This window comes from Ixodes scapularis, unplaced genomic scaffold, assembly GCF_016920785.2.
Source record: "Ixodes scapularis isolate PalLabHiFi unplaced genomic scaffold, ASM1692078v2 PGA_scaffold0__279_contigs__length_252992795, whole genome shotgun sequence".
Classification (NCBI taxonomy): Eukaryota; Metazoa; Arthropoda; class Arachnida; order Ixodida; family Ixodidae; genus Ixodes; species Ixodes scapularis.
Window position 1 is genome coordinate 224783685 of NW_024609835.1, and position 18385 is coordinate 224802069.

General features: G+C 44.0%; 1 protein-coding gene across 1 annotated transcript; it reads left to right on the forward strand.

The window, feature by feature from the left end:
• The first annotated feature begins 1709 nt into the window (after positions 1 to 1709).
• Positions 1710 to 3870, forward strand: LOC8042201 (beta-1,3-galactosyltransferase 5-like). Its single transcript, XM_042286698.1, has 2 exons — positions 1710 to 1770; positions 2872 to 3870. Exon 2 carries the CDS (start codon positions 2884 to 2886, stop codon positions 3868 to 3870), a length of 987 nt encoding a protein of 328 aa, XP_042142632.1. The 5' UTR covers positions 1710 to 1770; positions 2872 to 2883.
• Positions 3871 to 18385: the final 14515 nt, after the last annotated feature.

The window sequence follows — 18385 nt, forward strand, 5'->3', positions numbered from 1 at the left end:
TAGGAGGACACCACCATTCATACACCCAATGGGAGCAGCAAACTGACAATAACCGTAAATTTTATTTTAGGGTGATATTTTATATAGATATACAGGCAAGGCTGCTGTCCTAAATGATAGTTTATCGTACAAGCACATAACCAAAAAATGACACCGAACTAGCTAGCGCTCTTCTTGCATCAATCTTAGAAAAAAAACTAAAAAACACTAAAATATTTGGGATGTAAAAAAGGCGTTTATGGAAGGATATGATGAATAAACCTTTATTTATCGAGCATCAGGTGCAGATGTTAGGGCACCCGCCCGGTGGAGGGCATCCTTAGTCCGGGATACCCTGGCTACGGCTGGCTATCCGGGCCCTTGTCACCAAGTCTTGCTGGATCCCAGGGTCCGGGCTGGTCAGACAGGCCATCCACTGCTCGTAGGATGGGGTGGGTTTGGGAGTGAGGTCCGGGGTTCGTTGGCATTCCCATACCTGATGGTAAAGGCTGCCGGGAGAAGGACAAAAATTACAAGTGGCGGGGTATTGAGCGGGATAGATGGCGTGAAGAAGGGTGCTGTGGAGATATGTGTTGGTCTGCAGTCTTCGGAGGGTGGTGGCTTCATATCTTGATAATCTTGGGTGCGGTGCCGGGTATTTTCTTCGGTCGTGACGGTAGTGGGCTAGTATGTCGGCATAGTTGATGAGCAGGTCGGTCGTGGGGGCAACAAGTGAGGTTGTTCCCTCTCGGGTAATGGCCCGGTGTGTATGCGCGCGGGCAGCGGCATGTGCCGCCTCATTACCTTCGAGGTGTTCGTGTCCGGGTACCCAGACTAGGTGTACTTCGGGGAGCCGGGGGATGGTCTTGAGGATGCGAAGCGCTGTTTTCGAGATGCGTCCCCGTAGGTAATTCTGACACGCTGCCTGAGAGGCTGTGAGCACTGTGATTATATCGTCGCCTGTCGTTGCGGCTAGGGCGATAGAGTCTCCATTAATATATTACACGGGCGTGGATAGTATTGAACAATGAAAGGTTTTTTAACGGAACCCCCTGGTATAAGATATAGGAAACACTACTAACATCAAAATAATGCTCTGAAACTCCCTTGAATCCTCCTGCAACAGAAAGCAGCTTGCAGTAATCTCTCGGGTATGGACTTTTTAATAACAAATAGTAACTTCTAAAATTTCTTTTTCATTTCCGTGCTCATGTCAGCCGCGCCTTGACGGAAGACGTCCTGGCGTCCCGCCAGGCTTCACTTAAGATCATATTCACCGATGGCTCTGTTAATCTCATTAACGATTCCGCGTCTGCGGCATACCATATCCCATCAGAACACCATTCTTGGTCAGGACGGCTTGATCACGCTGTTTCATCGACTACGGCCGAGCTTTGTGGAATTCACGCAGCTCTTCTTTATATCTTGAAAAGGCCACCAGAAAACTGGCTGCTCGCAACGGACTCACAGTGTGCAGTGCAACGCATTCGAAGTGGCAGAGGCGTTAATGCCAACATGACTCGTGAGATATTTAACTTGGGACGTCTACTTGTTTTCCGAGGCTGTAACATTCGAGTGCAATGGATACCTTCCCATGTCGGCATTCCTGGCAATGAAAAGGAGGACCAACTGGCTTCCAACGCTCTGCTCCTTCCTTCGGCTATACTTTACAGCTTCCGACCCGGACTGACTCAAGAATAGCAATCCAAACTTGGATGCAGTATGGACACCCGGTTTCAAGAATTGCAGCGCATGACCCGCCTCCCCTGGCATGTACTCGGGGCTTAACACGTAAGTTTGCTTCCCTTCTTCACCGTCTTAGATCAGATTCCGCTTATAGAAACGTTAACTTGTACCGGATTGGAAAAGCGGCCAGCCCTAATTGCCAACACTGTGACCAACAAGAGACAATTGAACACATATTTTTTTAAGTGCGAACACTACGCACCCGAACGAATTGAATTCTTGAACTGCCTGAGAGTGTTGGACATTCCTTTCACGCTCGAAGCTACATTATTATCGAAGGGACCAACTTCCACGTGCATACGGCTGAGAAAACTTGTGTTTTGTTTTTTGGACGCGTGCGAACTACTCTCAAGACTGTGACTGTGACGTGTAAGAAACTTCAGAACGGTAGCCTATACTTCGTTTCGCCTTATCTGCGGGCGGGGCCGGGGCTGAGAGCGCGAGACCAGCGCTTTTAGCGCTTCTCCCCAGCACTCGCGCTTCCAGCTTTGCCTTCGCTCGCGCGTGGGGTGAAACGAAGTATAGTTAGGTGGATATAAGTACTTTCATTATTTATTTTGTGCTTGATGGTGCGCGCTATGGGGTTCTGTTGTGTATAGCATTGTTTGAACATATGTGACAGTTCGTCTTAACGACCCTAATCATTTTTTTTTTTTTTATTTTCGCCCGCGAAACGTGTTTAGTCAATATTTCGCTAACACTACCTCGTCATCCCCGGACCCTTTCATCACCATATTTTCTCTTCCCTTTCCCCGCATTCACCCTCATCAACCTCCAATAACCCAGGCCCGTGAAACGTGCCACCGTGAGTGAGGCAAATGTCACGTCTGGCAAACAACACAACCAACCAACCAACCAACTCGTCCTTGCCTCAGCCTTGCATAATTGTAGCTAAGAATTACATGGATTGCAAGGCGGTACAAAATAAAGGTTTTCATTTTATCTTAGCTAGCTTTCAACTATAAAGCCTTTAAAAGAAAGATCAGTCTGCAATTTTATACTTTCAAAATGACATATTACTTCGCATTATTGTATCTGTTGAGTAACTTCCTGCTCTTCAAAATAATTTGATTACTTACGCACTTCTGATCATTCTTTCGAACTACAAACGAAAAAGCAAGTTAACTGTGCGATTTTTTTTTGCAGGCTGACTGAACCATGAAGAATCACAGAACCTATTACATACGCTTACGTCTGGTCATCGTTACGCTGCTGGTGCTCCTTTGGGTTATTCTCCTTAGCTGGCTAAATAGAAAGTGTGCTAAAAACTTTAGCATCGTTGAGGTCGGCTCCCGCGCACGAAGTAGGAATATAGAAAGACACATACCAGACAACCATGAAAGTCCAGAAGCTGAAGACTACATTCTTCACCCACCAAATTTATGCAAAACAGGAAATTCCCCGATGCATCTTGACTACTTGGTCTTGATCTACTCTGCTCCTAAGCACTTCGACCAAAGGAATGCCATTCGTGAAACTTGGGCCTCTGAACTGAAGATGCATCCAAATATACGTACAGCTTTTCTCCTGGGGAGGACAGAAGACGACAAAGTTCAGCGCGCCATTCAGAGTGAGTCATATGTGCATGCGGATATTATACAGGGGACATATGTTGACCACTATCAAAATCTAACACTAAAGGCGAAAATGATGATGACATGGATCTTGCAATTCTGCCCGCAAGTAAATTTTGTTTTCAAGTCTGACGACGATACGTTCGTAAACGTTGGGAACATCCTGAAAGTGATGAAAAACAAGAGTGAAGACGCCATTTATGGAGAGTTAAACACAAGTGAACAACCCATAAGAAATTCGTCCTCCAAGTGGTACGTGTCCAAGAAAGATTACAGGGGAACCAAATATCCGCCCTTTGTAGCTGGACCCTTCTATGTGCTGGGCGGAAGAATTCTGCGTCGTCTCTACAGTGCGTTGGAACAAGTGCCATTCATATCTTTAGAAGACGTATTTCTCACTGGCTTTGTCGCAGAAAAAGCAGGAGTGGACCGCATTAACGAAAAAACGATTAGAGGCAACAAAAAAATTTCAGTGTGCGACGTTTCAAAAAAATCAACTTCTCATTATATCACTCCAAAAATAATGCGACTATTTTGGTATCAGATACACTATTCTCTAATAAAATGTTAACTTAGCGTTACTTCATTTTTTTTCACACCGAGAGTCCACCTCACAGAAAAGTTTTCCAACATGTCAGCGTTATACTTGCAGCGTCTCTTGACAGCCAAGGTTCCACCAAGGTTTCACAACTCCAGCCAAGGTTGCAAATTTACTCATTTAGCTGGCAGCCGAATGTTTAGACATCTTCTTATAACTTCAATTTTCAACTCTTAATATATCATCAACTAATGAATAGTGGCAGTTTGTGGAAAAAAAACAAAACAACAAAAAAACATCTTCGCTACCCGGAAGTTTGCAGCGAGTGGTGTAATCGAGAACGAAATAAAATGAATGCAAATAATACTTCTAGACCATCAACAAAACCAGTCCGTTGTCTTGTTTGTCAAAATATTTATTAACCCAAACCTCTAAATGACAGCGTATCTTCCGTGCGAAACACTTGCACTGTTTGAGTGAATACTTTTTAGTTAAAAAATATTATTTGTATATGAATGTTCTTGGGGTTATAGGCACATGTGATAAAATAAGATAATATAAGAGCCTATAACAAGCTAAAAAGCATTAAAATATAAAGTATATATGAGAAGCTTGTTATAACTTTCTAAACAATCTTATAGTGTTCTTTTCTGTTCTTGTACGACCTTGTTTGATCATATGCGGTTTTTGGACAAAAAATTCCTTATACGAATGAGATTTTTGCGAGGAGTTTGTAATAGGTTGAGGGATAATTACACTGTGTTATGTAATTACGGTCCATTTTGAAATCCCGTTTGTCATGTGGAGAATTGCATCTTGTCACGCTGCTTTTAAATATAGTTATATATATATATATCTCTTCCAACCTTTTTAGGTAGATCAATTTCTTTTTGCAGAGGTGTACGAACAGCGAAATTTTAGCTCAATTATTTTCAACATATATCTGAAACCTATTTATTGTATGCGAACATGGTATGTAAGCATATAAGTGCACTTTAGATGGGGTTGGAATATGCTTTTACTACGTGTATATTTAGTATGCGTTTACATATATGTATTAATAGGATGTAAACTAAAAAAAAAATATGTTCTTTTATACTTCTAGTACATTTAATACACAAAATACACCTACAATGCATTCGAGATACATTTTGACCTATTTCAAACGTGTTAGTTTTCGCTAAGAGAGAACTAGACTATAACACATAATGTGGCAAATATGTCTAATCTTCAACAACCGCTGAGATATCCGGTCACAACAGCGAGGCGTGTATACCGCGTCAGAAGTAGGTTCACAGCCTTTAAATATAACTTGTTTTCTCGATAGCTGAAAAGAAAAACCAAGCCAAGAAAACCCAGAATATATATACCTTAATTAGAGCACAATGTAAGAAAAAAAAAATACGTGTTTCTCTATGGTGGCCGAATTTCATATATTATAAAAGTAGCTTGAATCCATTGTGCAGCAAACTACTCTTGTTCCAGTACAAGTAGAGGATGTATATGCTACCTCGGTTGCATATGCGTTCTCCTTGGTGTATGATGTGGTATAGACGTTCGGTATCGGGTTCCGGAGCGTAAAGAGCAAGTTTCAAATACTTGGTGCTTTCTTTCCTAAGCAGTCATTGAAGCGTCGGTCATAGCCTCAGTTGCTTTGCAACATAAAACCCTAATATTTCTGTAGTAAAGTGGTAATTTGAGCTAGTTGGTACATCACTCAGATGAAACATTTTGTGCCCTGTTTTATCTAAGTGATACCAATATTTTCTTTTTTTCTCTCCTTGATATAAGAAACTCACCACAACATATCTGCTGAAGTAGAAACGCTTCCCGGTTTTTTATCGATTATGAGGTGTTGCATACCTGAAGCATAGAGCTTTCCTGAAAATCCCACAAAGATCCCTGAGAATCCCACATTGCACAGTGCGGCGTGTGGTATTATAGGGCTACGTCGATGTACGCTCAGGCCGGCTCAGGTATGTCCTACCCAAAAGGTTGCAAATCTAAAATAAGAACTGAAAGTAGATTGATCGCGCAAGCAAGCTGGTGCATGTTAGGCACTTTAAAGCTAAGATAGGAACATCAAAAGGACGTACACGACATCGTCTCCTAGACGGTGTCGTGTATGTCCTGTTTGTATTCCTCGTCTCAGGTATGCTGCGCATAGCAACTAAAGGTACCCTTAAAAGTCAGTCTCGACAATGAAAGTTGTAACTTTTCTATAATACGTTGGCTACCAGACCGAGTACGGTATTAAAAGTTGAAGCTTCAACTCGTGACACAAATAAAGTAATGCGTAAATAACTGCTTGTTTTAACATTGGGGAAATGTCTAACAGTACACAAGGTTTAGGAAAATACTTCTAAGCGGGAGTTGACACTTTAAATGTTAATATGCAGCTCGTACTAGTAAAGGCCATTTACAAGCAAAATTGCAGCTTCATACGTTAAATCCTTGATTTTCGAGGATAATCTTAGACGTCAAACGGGTTTTGTTAGCGAGGGAAGGGAGAGGGAGATGGAGAGGCATGCACTGCTGTGATCCGTTTTGTACCGTTCGTTCAGAACAGACAAAGTAGAGGGAACACAAATAAGCCGACACGCATCCTGTTTTGTTATCACAAAATGCGGTTTCATGGCAGTGCAGCCAAAATGACCGTCTTTGTGTTTTCGAGGGACCTTTTTCATATTCCGTACATCAAATTGGACTAGTGCATCGGGAGGCCTGGCGTGCTGCGAATTTCCAGAATGCTTAATTTGAGTTCTATGAGTTCGTTGGTCGGGAAAGACCAGGCACAAACCGAACGTTTGTTTTTTTGCGTTCCTAGGAGGTACAAAATACATGCCCCTTATATCTCTTCTTCCCACTGCTCGCCTCCTGCGTTCATTTAGGGCTTAATAACACTAGTAACTAGGGCTATAGCTAACATATAACGAAACAATATGCGTACATTCTGATGAGATGTGAAAAATGTAATTTAAGCTACAACTTACATGCCGTGTTTGGTCATTCCCTGAAATATGATGTCCGTAATTCTGTTAGTCACACTGGCTGTCACGGGCTCTTCTCTAAAAAGTGCTCCTTGCATTCCTCCGAAGCTGGGCAACCTGAAGTAATGCCTAACATCGGCATTTAGGACAGGTCTGTATATATTGTGAAGAGAAGGAAAGGTAACGAAAGGTAACATTGATGACACTATGTCTCACTGAAATGGATGAAAGGACACAAAATATTGAAATACATATGTACTTATACATCTCAACACCTGAGGCGATCACAACATTATGGTGTGTATGATATGCTGCTTTATGTTTGGTTGCACTTCCTAGAAGAGTAAACAAAAGTAGATTGTTCCAGACGCATGAATGCAATAACCTTAAGCTAAATACTGTGCGATAAATTATATAAACAAAACAGTGAACACATTACAGATACTTCTTTCCAGCGCTGAATATTACTTTGTTGTCTATTAACACTATTCACAAGTAAAGATGATACAAGAAGTATAGTATAGGAAAGGTCATAGGTATATCAGCAAGGGCCAGAATGAGTCACGAGACAAATTTTATCCGAAGAAAACAAATTGTTTATGGGTTATATGCAGATCGAATTGCGATAAGAAAGAACAAGCACCTGTCTTAGCATTTATTTACAATGCTACTAACGTTAGATATAAAATAAATCAAGATTCGAGGACAGAAAAAAACTCAAGTTGCCAAGTTCCTATGTCATTCCCACATTAAAATAATGGCGCCTAACTTTATTGACCACTCCTTAACTTTTGTCATTGGTCAAATTTGATCGAGAAGTAACAGGCTCTCCAGAAAAGCGCTCACTTCCTTAATATTTGCCATGTTTCGACTTCCTGTCGCCAGCTGTTATACTCTTGCAGCAAACATTTTTGTACAGAAACATCTTTGTACAACTGGGTCAATTTTTTATAGTTCGCATTGTTCAACGGGCTAGACGAAAAGATAAACCGCACTCCCGTACGTGAGTTAAAATTGCACAGGATAGTTAGCTGGGCAACACCATCTTGTGCACTTTTGACTAGTCGTCACGTGATCATACCAAATTCACAGACGTTTAAGCACCACTGAGCCTAGGTTTTATTGCAATCTGCGGAAAAAATGCCACAAGTTTTTTTTTTTTCACTGTTTGCCCTATAGATATATATGGCTAGCTTCGTTAAAAAGAATATTGTCAGGGAAGTGGGGAAAATCTTTAATAAATTAAAATAATAGCCCGCTCCGAGGCCAACAAAAATTACTTTAAAAAAAATAGAAGTGCTAGGTTGGACCGATGGCAGGGGATAGGTCCACGCCCGGTGCAATGCCAGGCGACGACACGTAGATGGTCTAAGACAAAACACAAATTTAATAAGACTTAACACCAAACAGTCGGTGGCGCGCGGCGACAAAGTAGGAACAACATAGAAATCACTTAGTGAACTATCCAAAAACCCTCGGGAGTACATGCACTAACTTCCCGGTTAGCAACGCTAAAAAACATTCCCGAACAACCCTCGATAAGACAACCTAAAATTTATCGAACACGTTGGCCCTAACCAATTGCAACATAAAATAAAAGTCTTGTCTGTAGTCCAGACGCTGCCAAAGCCCGTCTTGGAGTTCCTGGTCGATGAAGAGGAGTCGTCAGGGAGTCCGGAATCTTCACGCTGCTTCCAGGGACGACCCGACGCACTGCACGCGCACGCACACGCACCGCAGTGCAAACACGCCCGAAGGCTAGAATAAGCTCAGGCCCGCGAGCAAACTAGGGTCACAGCCCTACGTACAGAAAATACCATCGCGACTCAAAAACAATGCAATGACGAGCGGAGTCCCGGCCAGCTCCGGGCACTTCTATCCCCAAAGACGAACCACGCTTTTTCCCGCCAGTCCACGTCTTGATATTAAGACTAGCAGCATTTTCAGGGCTCGTAATCTGGTCAATCAGCAATGAGCTTCTTAGCGCCAATCACCGCTCTTTGTTTTAGCAAAGGAACTAAAAATACAAAAGTACAGTACCGAGAAACAATCCGCGAGAGACTTCGTCCGTCTGTTGCGATCGCGATGGAAACGGTTATCACTCGTAAAGATACCCACAAAAAGCGTGATAGGGGCGGAACAAAAATACTGGGGCAGGAAGGAAATAAGAAAAAATTTGCACAGAATGGGTTCTTTCTAGTGATAAAGGCTTCATTGAGCTCACGTTTTGGGATTATCATAACGAACTTTTTGTTACCGCGCGCCCAAAAAGGATGTCTTTCGGAGTATGGATGTACAGTTAATGCCAAGGCTGACAGACGACATAAAGAAAGAAAATCGAATATCTGGTAGTATTGTGTGAAATAAGACAAGCCGTCGACACTTAAAACCTGAAAGGTCATCCGGTCCTGATGGTCTAGGCGCAGAATTTTATAAAGTTTTCACGAATCAGCTTTCCCCGTATTTGCTGCGTGTGTTCACCGAGACGTGTCGCCTAAACTTTCTGCCTCCTTCGTTTCTGCGTAGGAATATAATTTTTATTCCAAAATTTCAAAATTACGATAATCTCCATAATGTAAGCTCGTATTGCCCAATTAGTTTGACAAACGTGGATTACAAGATTTTGATGAAAGTATTAGCTGAGCGTTCGCAAATTCTGATAAGCGTTATTGTCGACCCACACCAGACATGCGATACAAGGGGAAAAAACATTGTAACGAACGTCCACGTCGTAGGGAGTAAACTAGAATGTTGTGATAGTATTGAAAGAAGAGTGGCAATGTTAAAGCTCGATTTATAAACAGCTTTCGACCGTGCGTCAACAGTATATTGTTTTCTATTTTAGAGCACGTGAATGTCGCGTAAGTTTTGTGCGATGATTTACGCATGGCCTAGAGGAATTGCGCCACCCGTTTTTTTAGTGAAGACGGGTGCGACAGAATATATGTCTTTTTTCTTCTGTGCGAGAAGGATGTCCCCTTTGACCTTTGCTTTTTTTGTATCTTCCCGGAACCCTTTTAAGTATGATACGTGGCAGTTCTTTTCGAGGGTTTAGGTCACAGAATACGGAGGTTTTGTATGTTGTCATACGCGGATAATGCAGCGATGTTTGTGTAGATAAAGACAGTATTGAAAAAACGTTGAACTAACACAGGTATTTTGTGAACACACAAGTAGCGCAGTCAACTGGAAAAAGGTGTGTTAGTTTTTTGACCGGGAATCGACCTTCAAAGCCGGCAGTGTATGGACAGGTTCTGCGGATTCACTTGCCGACACATTACCTTGGCGAGGCGTATCACTGAATCACTACCGCGACAATGATGAATACTAGCGCGATGAAGCCGTGGGTTTGTGTGCAAAAGCGGCGAAGTATGGAGGATATCGATTGTCAATATTTGCTCTCGCATTCGTTTTTAACACGTTTATTACTGCTAAGTATGGTATGTGATGCAGGTTTTACACTGTTCGCGTGCGAAGATCCAACGTACACACCGCATTTTCGCTGTCTTTATTTATAGCTCTCTGTGGGAGCGAAAAAGTATAACGAATATTTTTCTTAGAGTAAGAGCTGGTGGTATCGGCCTGACTCATCTCTTCGTAAGACAGTCGGTAAACCGGTTTATTTTCCTCCGAGACCAGAAAGAACCTGTTTTGCGTACTGTGGTTCGAATTATGGTGTGAATTGCTTGTGTCAACGAGCGAAGGCATCGTGCTTGCGTTTGCGGATATTTAATAGAAGTTATTAGCGCTTATGAAACTTCAGTCATTTGATTCTCGCTTGAATGTTTGACTGAGGTGTTTGCGAACATGTCTGATGAGAGATCTGACAGATTTACTTTTTTTTCAACTCCCTCGTACCGTGCCTTGTATAGGGAAAACCTAGGGCAGTAGTAGTATCTTGGTAAAATTAGAGTATAGAAAGGGGAGGAAGAATGAAGAGACACGCTGGAGCGCTAATTTACGTTCTTCCTTCTTTGTATTTGCGCTAACGTTACCATCATGTATAGCCAACTAGTCCACCAGCTGATCGTAATGCAGTAGTAGTCGTGGGAACGTTCATTTCACTCTTTTGCATGAATAAATGCTGCGGTGCCTAGGGTCCAGGGTAGGATGTACTAAAACGAGTGAACTAAAATGGGTGTTCTAGCAAGCACTAAAACGTTTTTTCTTTTAACTGCATAGTCAAACGCATTCCGTTAAAACTTGGCTGGTGGAAAAGGGATTAGCCTTTGTACGGACAAAAAACGGCTTATCGTGTAAAAAAAAAAAAAAAACGAAACAATTTGAACATGCATTTTCAGACTGATGGGAGGCAGTTTTCTTTTTGGATTTCCTTCAAAGGACCCTAAAGAAAGACCTGCCACTAACACCTCACGGAATTAATTTTTACCTGTTGCAAAGGGAGAAAGTGTATCGTATGTTTTACTCAAGCTTCTAGGATTATACAATTTATGGCCGTGCGTCATGCGGATGTTGATGTACGTCCGGCGCACTAGTATTTTGCTGAAAATGCATGTTTTCTAAAAGAGTTGTACAATGCCAGCAACCTCAACCTGAGTGGTTGACACTGCTTGAGGCGCTTTCCAACCTCAGAGAATTTTAGTGACTCCGGCCACAGCCAGTCAGCTGATGTATTTTAGTGTCTTCATATAACAAGTGTATGATGCTATGTGTCATTGTAGAATACCAGGCTAATAACAAAAGTGCGTGACTTAGTGAGTTGCGCGTCTGCAACTCGTAACCGAAAGCCCGTGGGTTCGAATACGGCCTGATCAAAACTTCTTTAAATTTCTTCTTTAAGGCAAATGAATGACTTTACAATGTTAAATCATTTCAGACACGCGCGATGTCGTGGTTGTGACGTCACATCCCAATTGACGAAGCCTGAATTTTCCCGTTCGCTACCGACGTCGGCGCCGGCTTTTCTGACGAGCTCCTCAAATCTATATTTTTTTTTTAAAGCCATCGCTTTGAAAATCTCCAGCAATTGGCGAGCGCAGAATGAACACAACCAGCTCAAAGGAGTAATCGGGTTCCAGTTCAGACCTCATTGCACTTCTCTTGCACGTTGATGGATTACACCAAATAATGGAGGCCCACTTTCTCCGAACATTGTCGAACCATGTCTGAGGTCTCATTCAAAAACATCATCTATATGTTTTTGTTGTTTTTTTTACACCGTGGCGCCGGCCAGTGATATCAATACCAGGTTATCCTTCTGTTGCCAATCTACAAAAAGCGCGCAACACCGGTACGCTATCTCAATCCCGCGGGCCTAGCTCTATACTCTCCCCTCTTTTCTCCATCCTAACTTCCCTGCTTCCGTAACCACGTACACGACAGCCACGCGAAGCAGTGTACTCTAAGCATCCCCACCCCCCACTACAAGAGTTCCTCTTTAATAAACCAGTCAAGAAGGCAAAGCTCTCCCCACAGGGACTGCCGCCTGACCAGCGCACTGCGCGCGCCGACTTTTCGAGGGCCTTCCCAACAGGAAGGACCTCTCCCCGAGTCCGGCCGATTCGGGCGTCCTTTTAATTCGAAAGCATTAACTCTCCCATGAAGCCAACCGACATCATCAGCTTTGAAGCCGCGCCAAACGGCTCCTTCCCCTTTTCGGATGCCGTCTTTAGCGGAAATCTGATGGATAGGCACCCATTGGCTGTAGCGCGTCATCAAGGAACGAGGCTCCTATTGGCTCTCGTGCGGCGTGGTTTCAAAGGGACGCCACCAGAGAAGCCCTCTCCATGGAGGCGCAGAGCACGCAGCGGCCCGGCGAGGTGCGGTGGTGCGGGCGTGGCCGCCTGGCCGCACAGCCTGCCCGGGCAAACTCCGGCGAGGGTGCACGGCCGAGCTGAGTACGGCGGGGCCAATTCACGAGAGCGCGCGCTCCGCCGTCGGCCGTCGGAACGTGGCCCTCCACGCCACTACGCCGCACAACAACTAAAAGAGCGGAAGAGGGACATTCCTGCTTTCGCATCCCTCCTAAAAAACAAAACAAAGCAAAAAAAAGCATATGAAGTTATATCGGATCGTGGTGGTCCATACCGGTCCGGTATAGTTAGACCAGAGGCCCGGTAGCATCATACCGGCAGCCCGGAGTAGTTATTGCGGGACCGGTATACGTTGTCTGGACTCCCGGTAACTTGATAGCGGTGGCCCTATCTGGTGTACCGGACTGTGGCTCCGGTCGTACCGGCCATCACCGGAACTTCACAAAAGCCAAGCGGTTGCTCGGTGCGCTAAACCGGTGAATCAGATCGTCACAGCGGTTACCCGGTAATTCTACCGATAAGCGGGAAAGCTGTCGCGGTTTATCAGTTCGTATAGCCGGCGAAGACGCACAACTAAAGCGATAATGCAGGTGACTCGCGAATAATGGAAATGTTTTATTACACCTGATTTTGAAGAATTTGAAGCAAATCAGAAACAAGAAAGTAAAAAAAATATCTACACAAAAGTGCAGCACGCAATAAAAATGTCTGCAATTGTAGTTTCTGTATGAAACAAAAATAAAAGAATATATATCATAAGTAAAAAAGGGAATCGTCACAAAATTTTATAAAAAAAACCCTACCGAAAAAAATACAGCATTATGACAGTATGAAAAAAAACACATCTGGAATCTGAAAAACAGTTTGCATAAACCAGGAAACGTACCAGATGTTGAAAACAAAAATGGTTCAACAGTCCGTGTCTATACCGGGAAATATACCAGGACAAAAAACAAACGCTTTAAATAGACCGTTCCATTAGGGTCATAGCAGAGAGGGTAAAAAGGGAAAACAATTGCTTCCCCCTCTGACCGGATGTCGTCTGCTCCGCCGAGTGGGCAGTACCTAGCATCCGGCTGGCGTACAAACTGCGTTTAAAATCGCGTCAGTTAGGAAATTTCAAGCGCAGATGCGCAGATTTTGGTATGCCAGTTATCGTGTATTACTATACTAGGTAAAAAGACTAACAGAGTCCAATCGCGCTGTTATCTGCGTGAAAAAAGGGAAAACTGTGTCAGACTGGCCGGTCTCCCCGGCGAAAAGCGAATCCGGTGGTTGCACCTCTTTCACTACACAGAGTTCGTACTGGTGTAGGCCTTTAGCGACCATGAGTGGATGTCTGAAATAATAAATAAAAACGTGCTCTCCTGCCGCAATACACGCGTAGTTGAGGGTAGTACTGCCGGCTGACTCAACTGCTATTGAAGTAACGGAAAAGAGATATGTCAGTTGATCATTTACCGAAATAAAACAACAGAGAGCTCTAGGCTGATTTTGGAGTAGCCATAACTATTCTAAGAACGCGAACCACTTCACAACGGCAGCCACGAGCGAGAGTTCGATGTTCCGTACAGCCCGCCGATACAGCCCAAAGATGAAGAACGGTAACCTCCCGGTTTGTCGTCTGCTAGCGGAGTCGGGCGCGTGCCCTCTCTCTCGTTTTACCCCGCCGAACCCGCTGAATTTCCCGGTTGTATGGAGAGGGCGCTGCTGTCGAACAAAATGGTGCCGCCCAGAGAGCGCTAAATGGAATGGTCTATAAACTAGCGTGCAACCCAAGCCCCGCTGAACCCCCATGCACCTCCGGAAAGAGTCCCATACCCTTTAGTTCAGCGATGTTTCGTCAAAAAACATTTTTTTTTCAGGGATAATTATGAAAAATAAATGTAAACAATGCTAGATGCCTCGACAAAACAAAATACTTGAAAAAAAAGCAAGCCCCCTTTAGGAATGGAACTCGCGACGCGACGTATGAGTCAGAGGCGTTACCACTATGCTAAGCTACAACTTCAAACTCCCGTTTTAAGAGTTAGTGTTATACGAGAACCAAAAAGCATTCACAGCGAAGACTGATGTTTTAAGACCCGCTGATCGTACTAATCGCATTCCAAAGATGCCGCGCTGTCATAGACTGTTTTTCACCAGCTACGTCCTGTAGGGATGAAGCCAGGGCTTGGTATTTGTTGCCGGAAACGTAAAAGATCCAAGCAAAGGACGTGAGGCTCGCGGACGCGGTTCGTGGGTGCCGACGACGTCCGAGCTATGGTCCAAACAGCCCTAGTGGGTGCCTTGCTTCCGAGAAGACACAAGACTTAGACACAATACTTAAACAGCATGCCTGTGGCTGATGCAGATCGCAGGAGGTGGATAACGGGACAACCAATGCACAGCAAATAGGTTGAGCACGGCACATGGGACAACGGTGGTTGCCGCCATGTTAAAATAAAACGAAGCTAAGTCCATATGCTTAGCCGGCCAAGCTCCAATTTAGTGTACAATGCAATCCAACATGCTTTATTGCAAATAATTATATAAATGTTAGAACAGTTTATTTTTACAGTTGAAAGTTCAAAGGCAAGTCGAGTAAAACAAGCACATTCACGTTGCATCAAATGAGTTTCGTCAGAACCACTATGGTCGAACCAACGAACATCGCCTCATCGCCATCGCCATCGTAACAAAACTGAAAAACAAAGCGATGAAAATATTCACGGAAGACCGTCCTTGAAAAAAAAAGTGTCCCCAGCCAACTGTGGATTTGAGTCTAATTGGTGAATGCTCGTCCATTCGTTTTACTTTTTCACTCCTTTCTTTTCGGAGCGTTTATGACGTGTTCTTGTGTGTGCTGACAGCGTGAAAACGGACGTGTGTGGCTCATAGTCGCACACGTGCTTTGTGCATTGAATGGCCCTCGAGCTTTTGCCAAGGAAGGCCCGGAACCGACCTTTCACAGAGGGAGCAGTCTGATCGTAGGAACGCACCCAGAGGCAAACGTCTTACCGAAGGTGTGGGAAGGGGGAAGGCGGACTTAGCAAGTGCATCAGGGAGCTTTACCTCGTGGATCGGTGGAAAAGGCTTGAGCTCTGCAAATCGGGTTGCGGTGTGTTTTGCGGAACCTGGGACTGCTAGGCGCCCGTGACGTGCTAGCGCTAGTAATGCACCCCGTTTGTTTCCACTGCGGGTCTTCGGATTCAAGTTCGATTTTCGTCCTCGGAAACTACTCGAAATATTGCGGGCCGTGCGCCTTTAGAAGTGGGGTTTGTGTTGATGAGTTGCTTGCGAAGAATATAAAGAATTCTTTTTGGACTGGGACACGGACCTTTTATGCAAAATGCTGTATATGTTGCGATTATTTGTTAGCCCTCTGGTGATACTTTATTGTGAAGGTTGCAAAAAAAAAAAAGAAAACACCATTGAATAGTAGAAAAAAAAAAGAAAACAAGGTGCTTCGAACAACTTTCTTGAAGAGAACCTAAACTGATTTTCCAACTACTTCCTTCTCCTTCCTTTTCAGATTTCCTCCCCAGTTCCTAAGCAAAGTGAGGAATCTTGTGGTCGTATTTCACTGGAACCCAAAGTTCTCCCAGCAGTCTGAGAGTCGGCAAGGGCAAAGCCCTTGATAAGATTCACGCTTCAAATTTTTGCAATCTCCAACAACCATAAAGCGAGCGACGAGACAAGCAATGGCGACCCTTTTCGTTATCACAAGGTCATCCGCGCAACGAGGCAAACCGCACGAAAGCGACGGGAGCAAGTGATCAAGGCGACGAGCGACGTTTTCTACAAATCCAAAAACCAAGCGGCGTAACGAGCGACAGTGGGAAATCTCCATCGCTCGTCTGGTCGCACGCTAAATCACTTGCTTGCGGTTCAGCCTTAATTGTATGAACGCGAGGGGCCCATGCCACAAGTGAATGCTGTGCTGCCACTCACTTCTAAGTGTGTCTCATTTCAAGGCTACAGTGCCATTTGCTTCCAAGTGCTGCAGAGGCGCTGTGCGCTGGCACTCTAACGCCACTTACTAAACTAACACAAACGCATCAAGGGGTTAGGCGGGGTTAGCCATCTGGTGCGTTTACCGCACATTCTTTTTCAGGTATTCAGGCTTTCAGAAGGATATTAACCTGAATTCCATAAAACCCATTCAGGTTTTGAAAATTGGGAAATATTACCACGCGCGCAGCTGGCCTAGTTGGCAGTGCTGCCGTGTCCCGACGGTTACCGTGCTTGCCTCCCACACGAAAAACCGCGGTTTGATCCCTGGCCGCTAATACACCTTTTTGTTGTTTCTGCAATGTCGCGTTCTGGTAAATTCGAGAATCCTGTTGCTTATTTGGGGTTAGAATGTTCTACGCCGATTGTTTCAGAAGCCCACGCGTCTACATAAGCGGTTCCGCGTGGCGAGCTTCAGTTAGTCTCGCCCCGGCTTTTGATCATGCAGCTTCACCGACATCGACGCCTGCGACGCTAAGCTTCTTTTATTTTGTTTTGAGCACAAGTTCGCCACATTTAGTTGCTCAGTCATTTGCCGCCTCATCATTTGCCATTCGTGACCATATTGGGACTTATTTGAACAAGAAGGCCTGGCGATAATGCATTTGATATTCTTGGACAGTGTCCACCACATGACTGCAACTGGTCAAGAAAGTGCAGTTTTTTCATGTCACTCAGAATCTACAATCGTGCATCCAGAAAATAATCACTGGGGTAATAACGAGACTATCTTTAATTTTGGCTAGCTTCCATGGTATGCACAGTTTACAGTAAGATTCCTGGTTCGATAATCCTGTTTGAATGCTGCAGTGACAAAATTCATTCCGTTTTTTTCCGCTGGGGACTTATTATTGAAAGTTTTACTCACCCATCTAAGATGGTTCAACTGCTCCAAAAAGATATTTGTAGCATTAAATCTCCTTTATTTTTAATGCAGCTCAAGATTGAATCTTCTGCAAAGAGGCGACGAGGGTGTTTTTCGGTGCTGTAAACCTGCAGTGTCAAACCGTGACGCGGCAGCCCTGCAGGCGGCTGAAGCGAGTAGCCGCGAGGAGGGAACTGACTCCTGACAAGCTGGCAGCCATGGGCAGTAAGTTGTTTCTCTTTGCTCCCAGCACGCCAAACTCTGCCATTTATTTGCAGCTATCAATATGACTTCATGTTGACCACTTTGATTTCTTGATCTCTTCATTCAGTGAATACAAAATGAACTATATAAATAAAGGTTGCTACATGTGAAGAAAGGCACCATTCCTTATCATAATGACAGGCCTGACGGCAAAATGTCTTAATCACGGACATCTGCACAGATTGTTACAATACTTAACACCTACAAGGAATTGCTCTAATTAATAAAGGATAAGGTGATGTTTGTACGTATTAAACAACCTTTAGTAACTCAGTTAAACAATTTTCAATTGTTTCCAACGTCGTCGTGCTGGTTGTCAATATTCAGAAATTTAGTTAGTCTTTTTTGTTCTCCGTTTACTGAAGATCGCTTTGGCTTTTGTCACAGACGTAGCTTTGTTTACAGCTGCACTTTTCGATTTTCTCGACCGAGCCATAATAGGCTGTGGTTGCAGAGTAACATCGGGTACTATTACGCGAAAATGAGCTGAAACGCCATGACACCTTGTGCTCGGGACTATTGGTGCTGTTTGTCGTATCACTGTGCAGATGCTTGCGCACTCTGGGGCTGAAACAGAATGACTCCTATGCTGGTTACGCCATTCCAATCTTCGTCACGATGGGTGCATCATGCAACCCAATGTCTATAAACAGTTCTGAATG

Excerpts from the sequence above, each read along its gene's own strand:
- LOC8042201 (XM_042286698.1), top strand. The coding sequence starts at position 2,884 with ATGAAGAATCACAGAACCTATTACATACGCTTACGTCTGGTCATCGTT.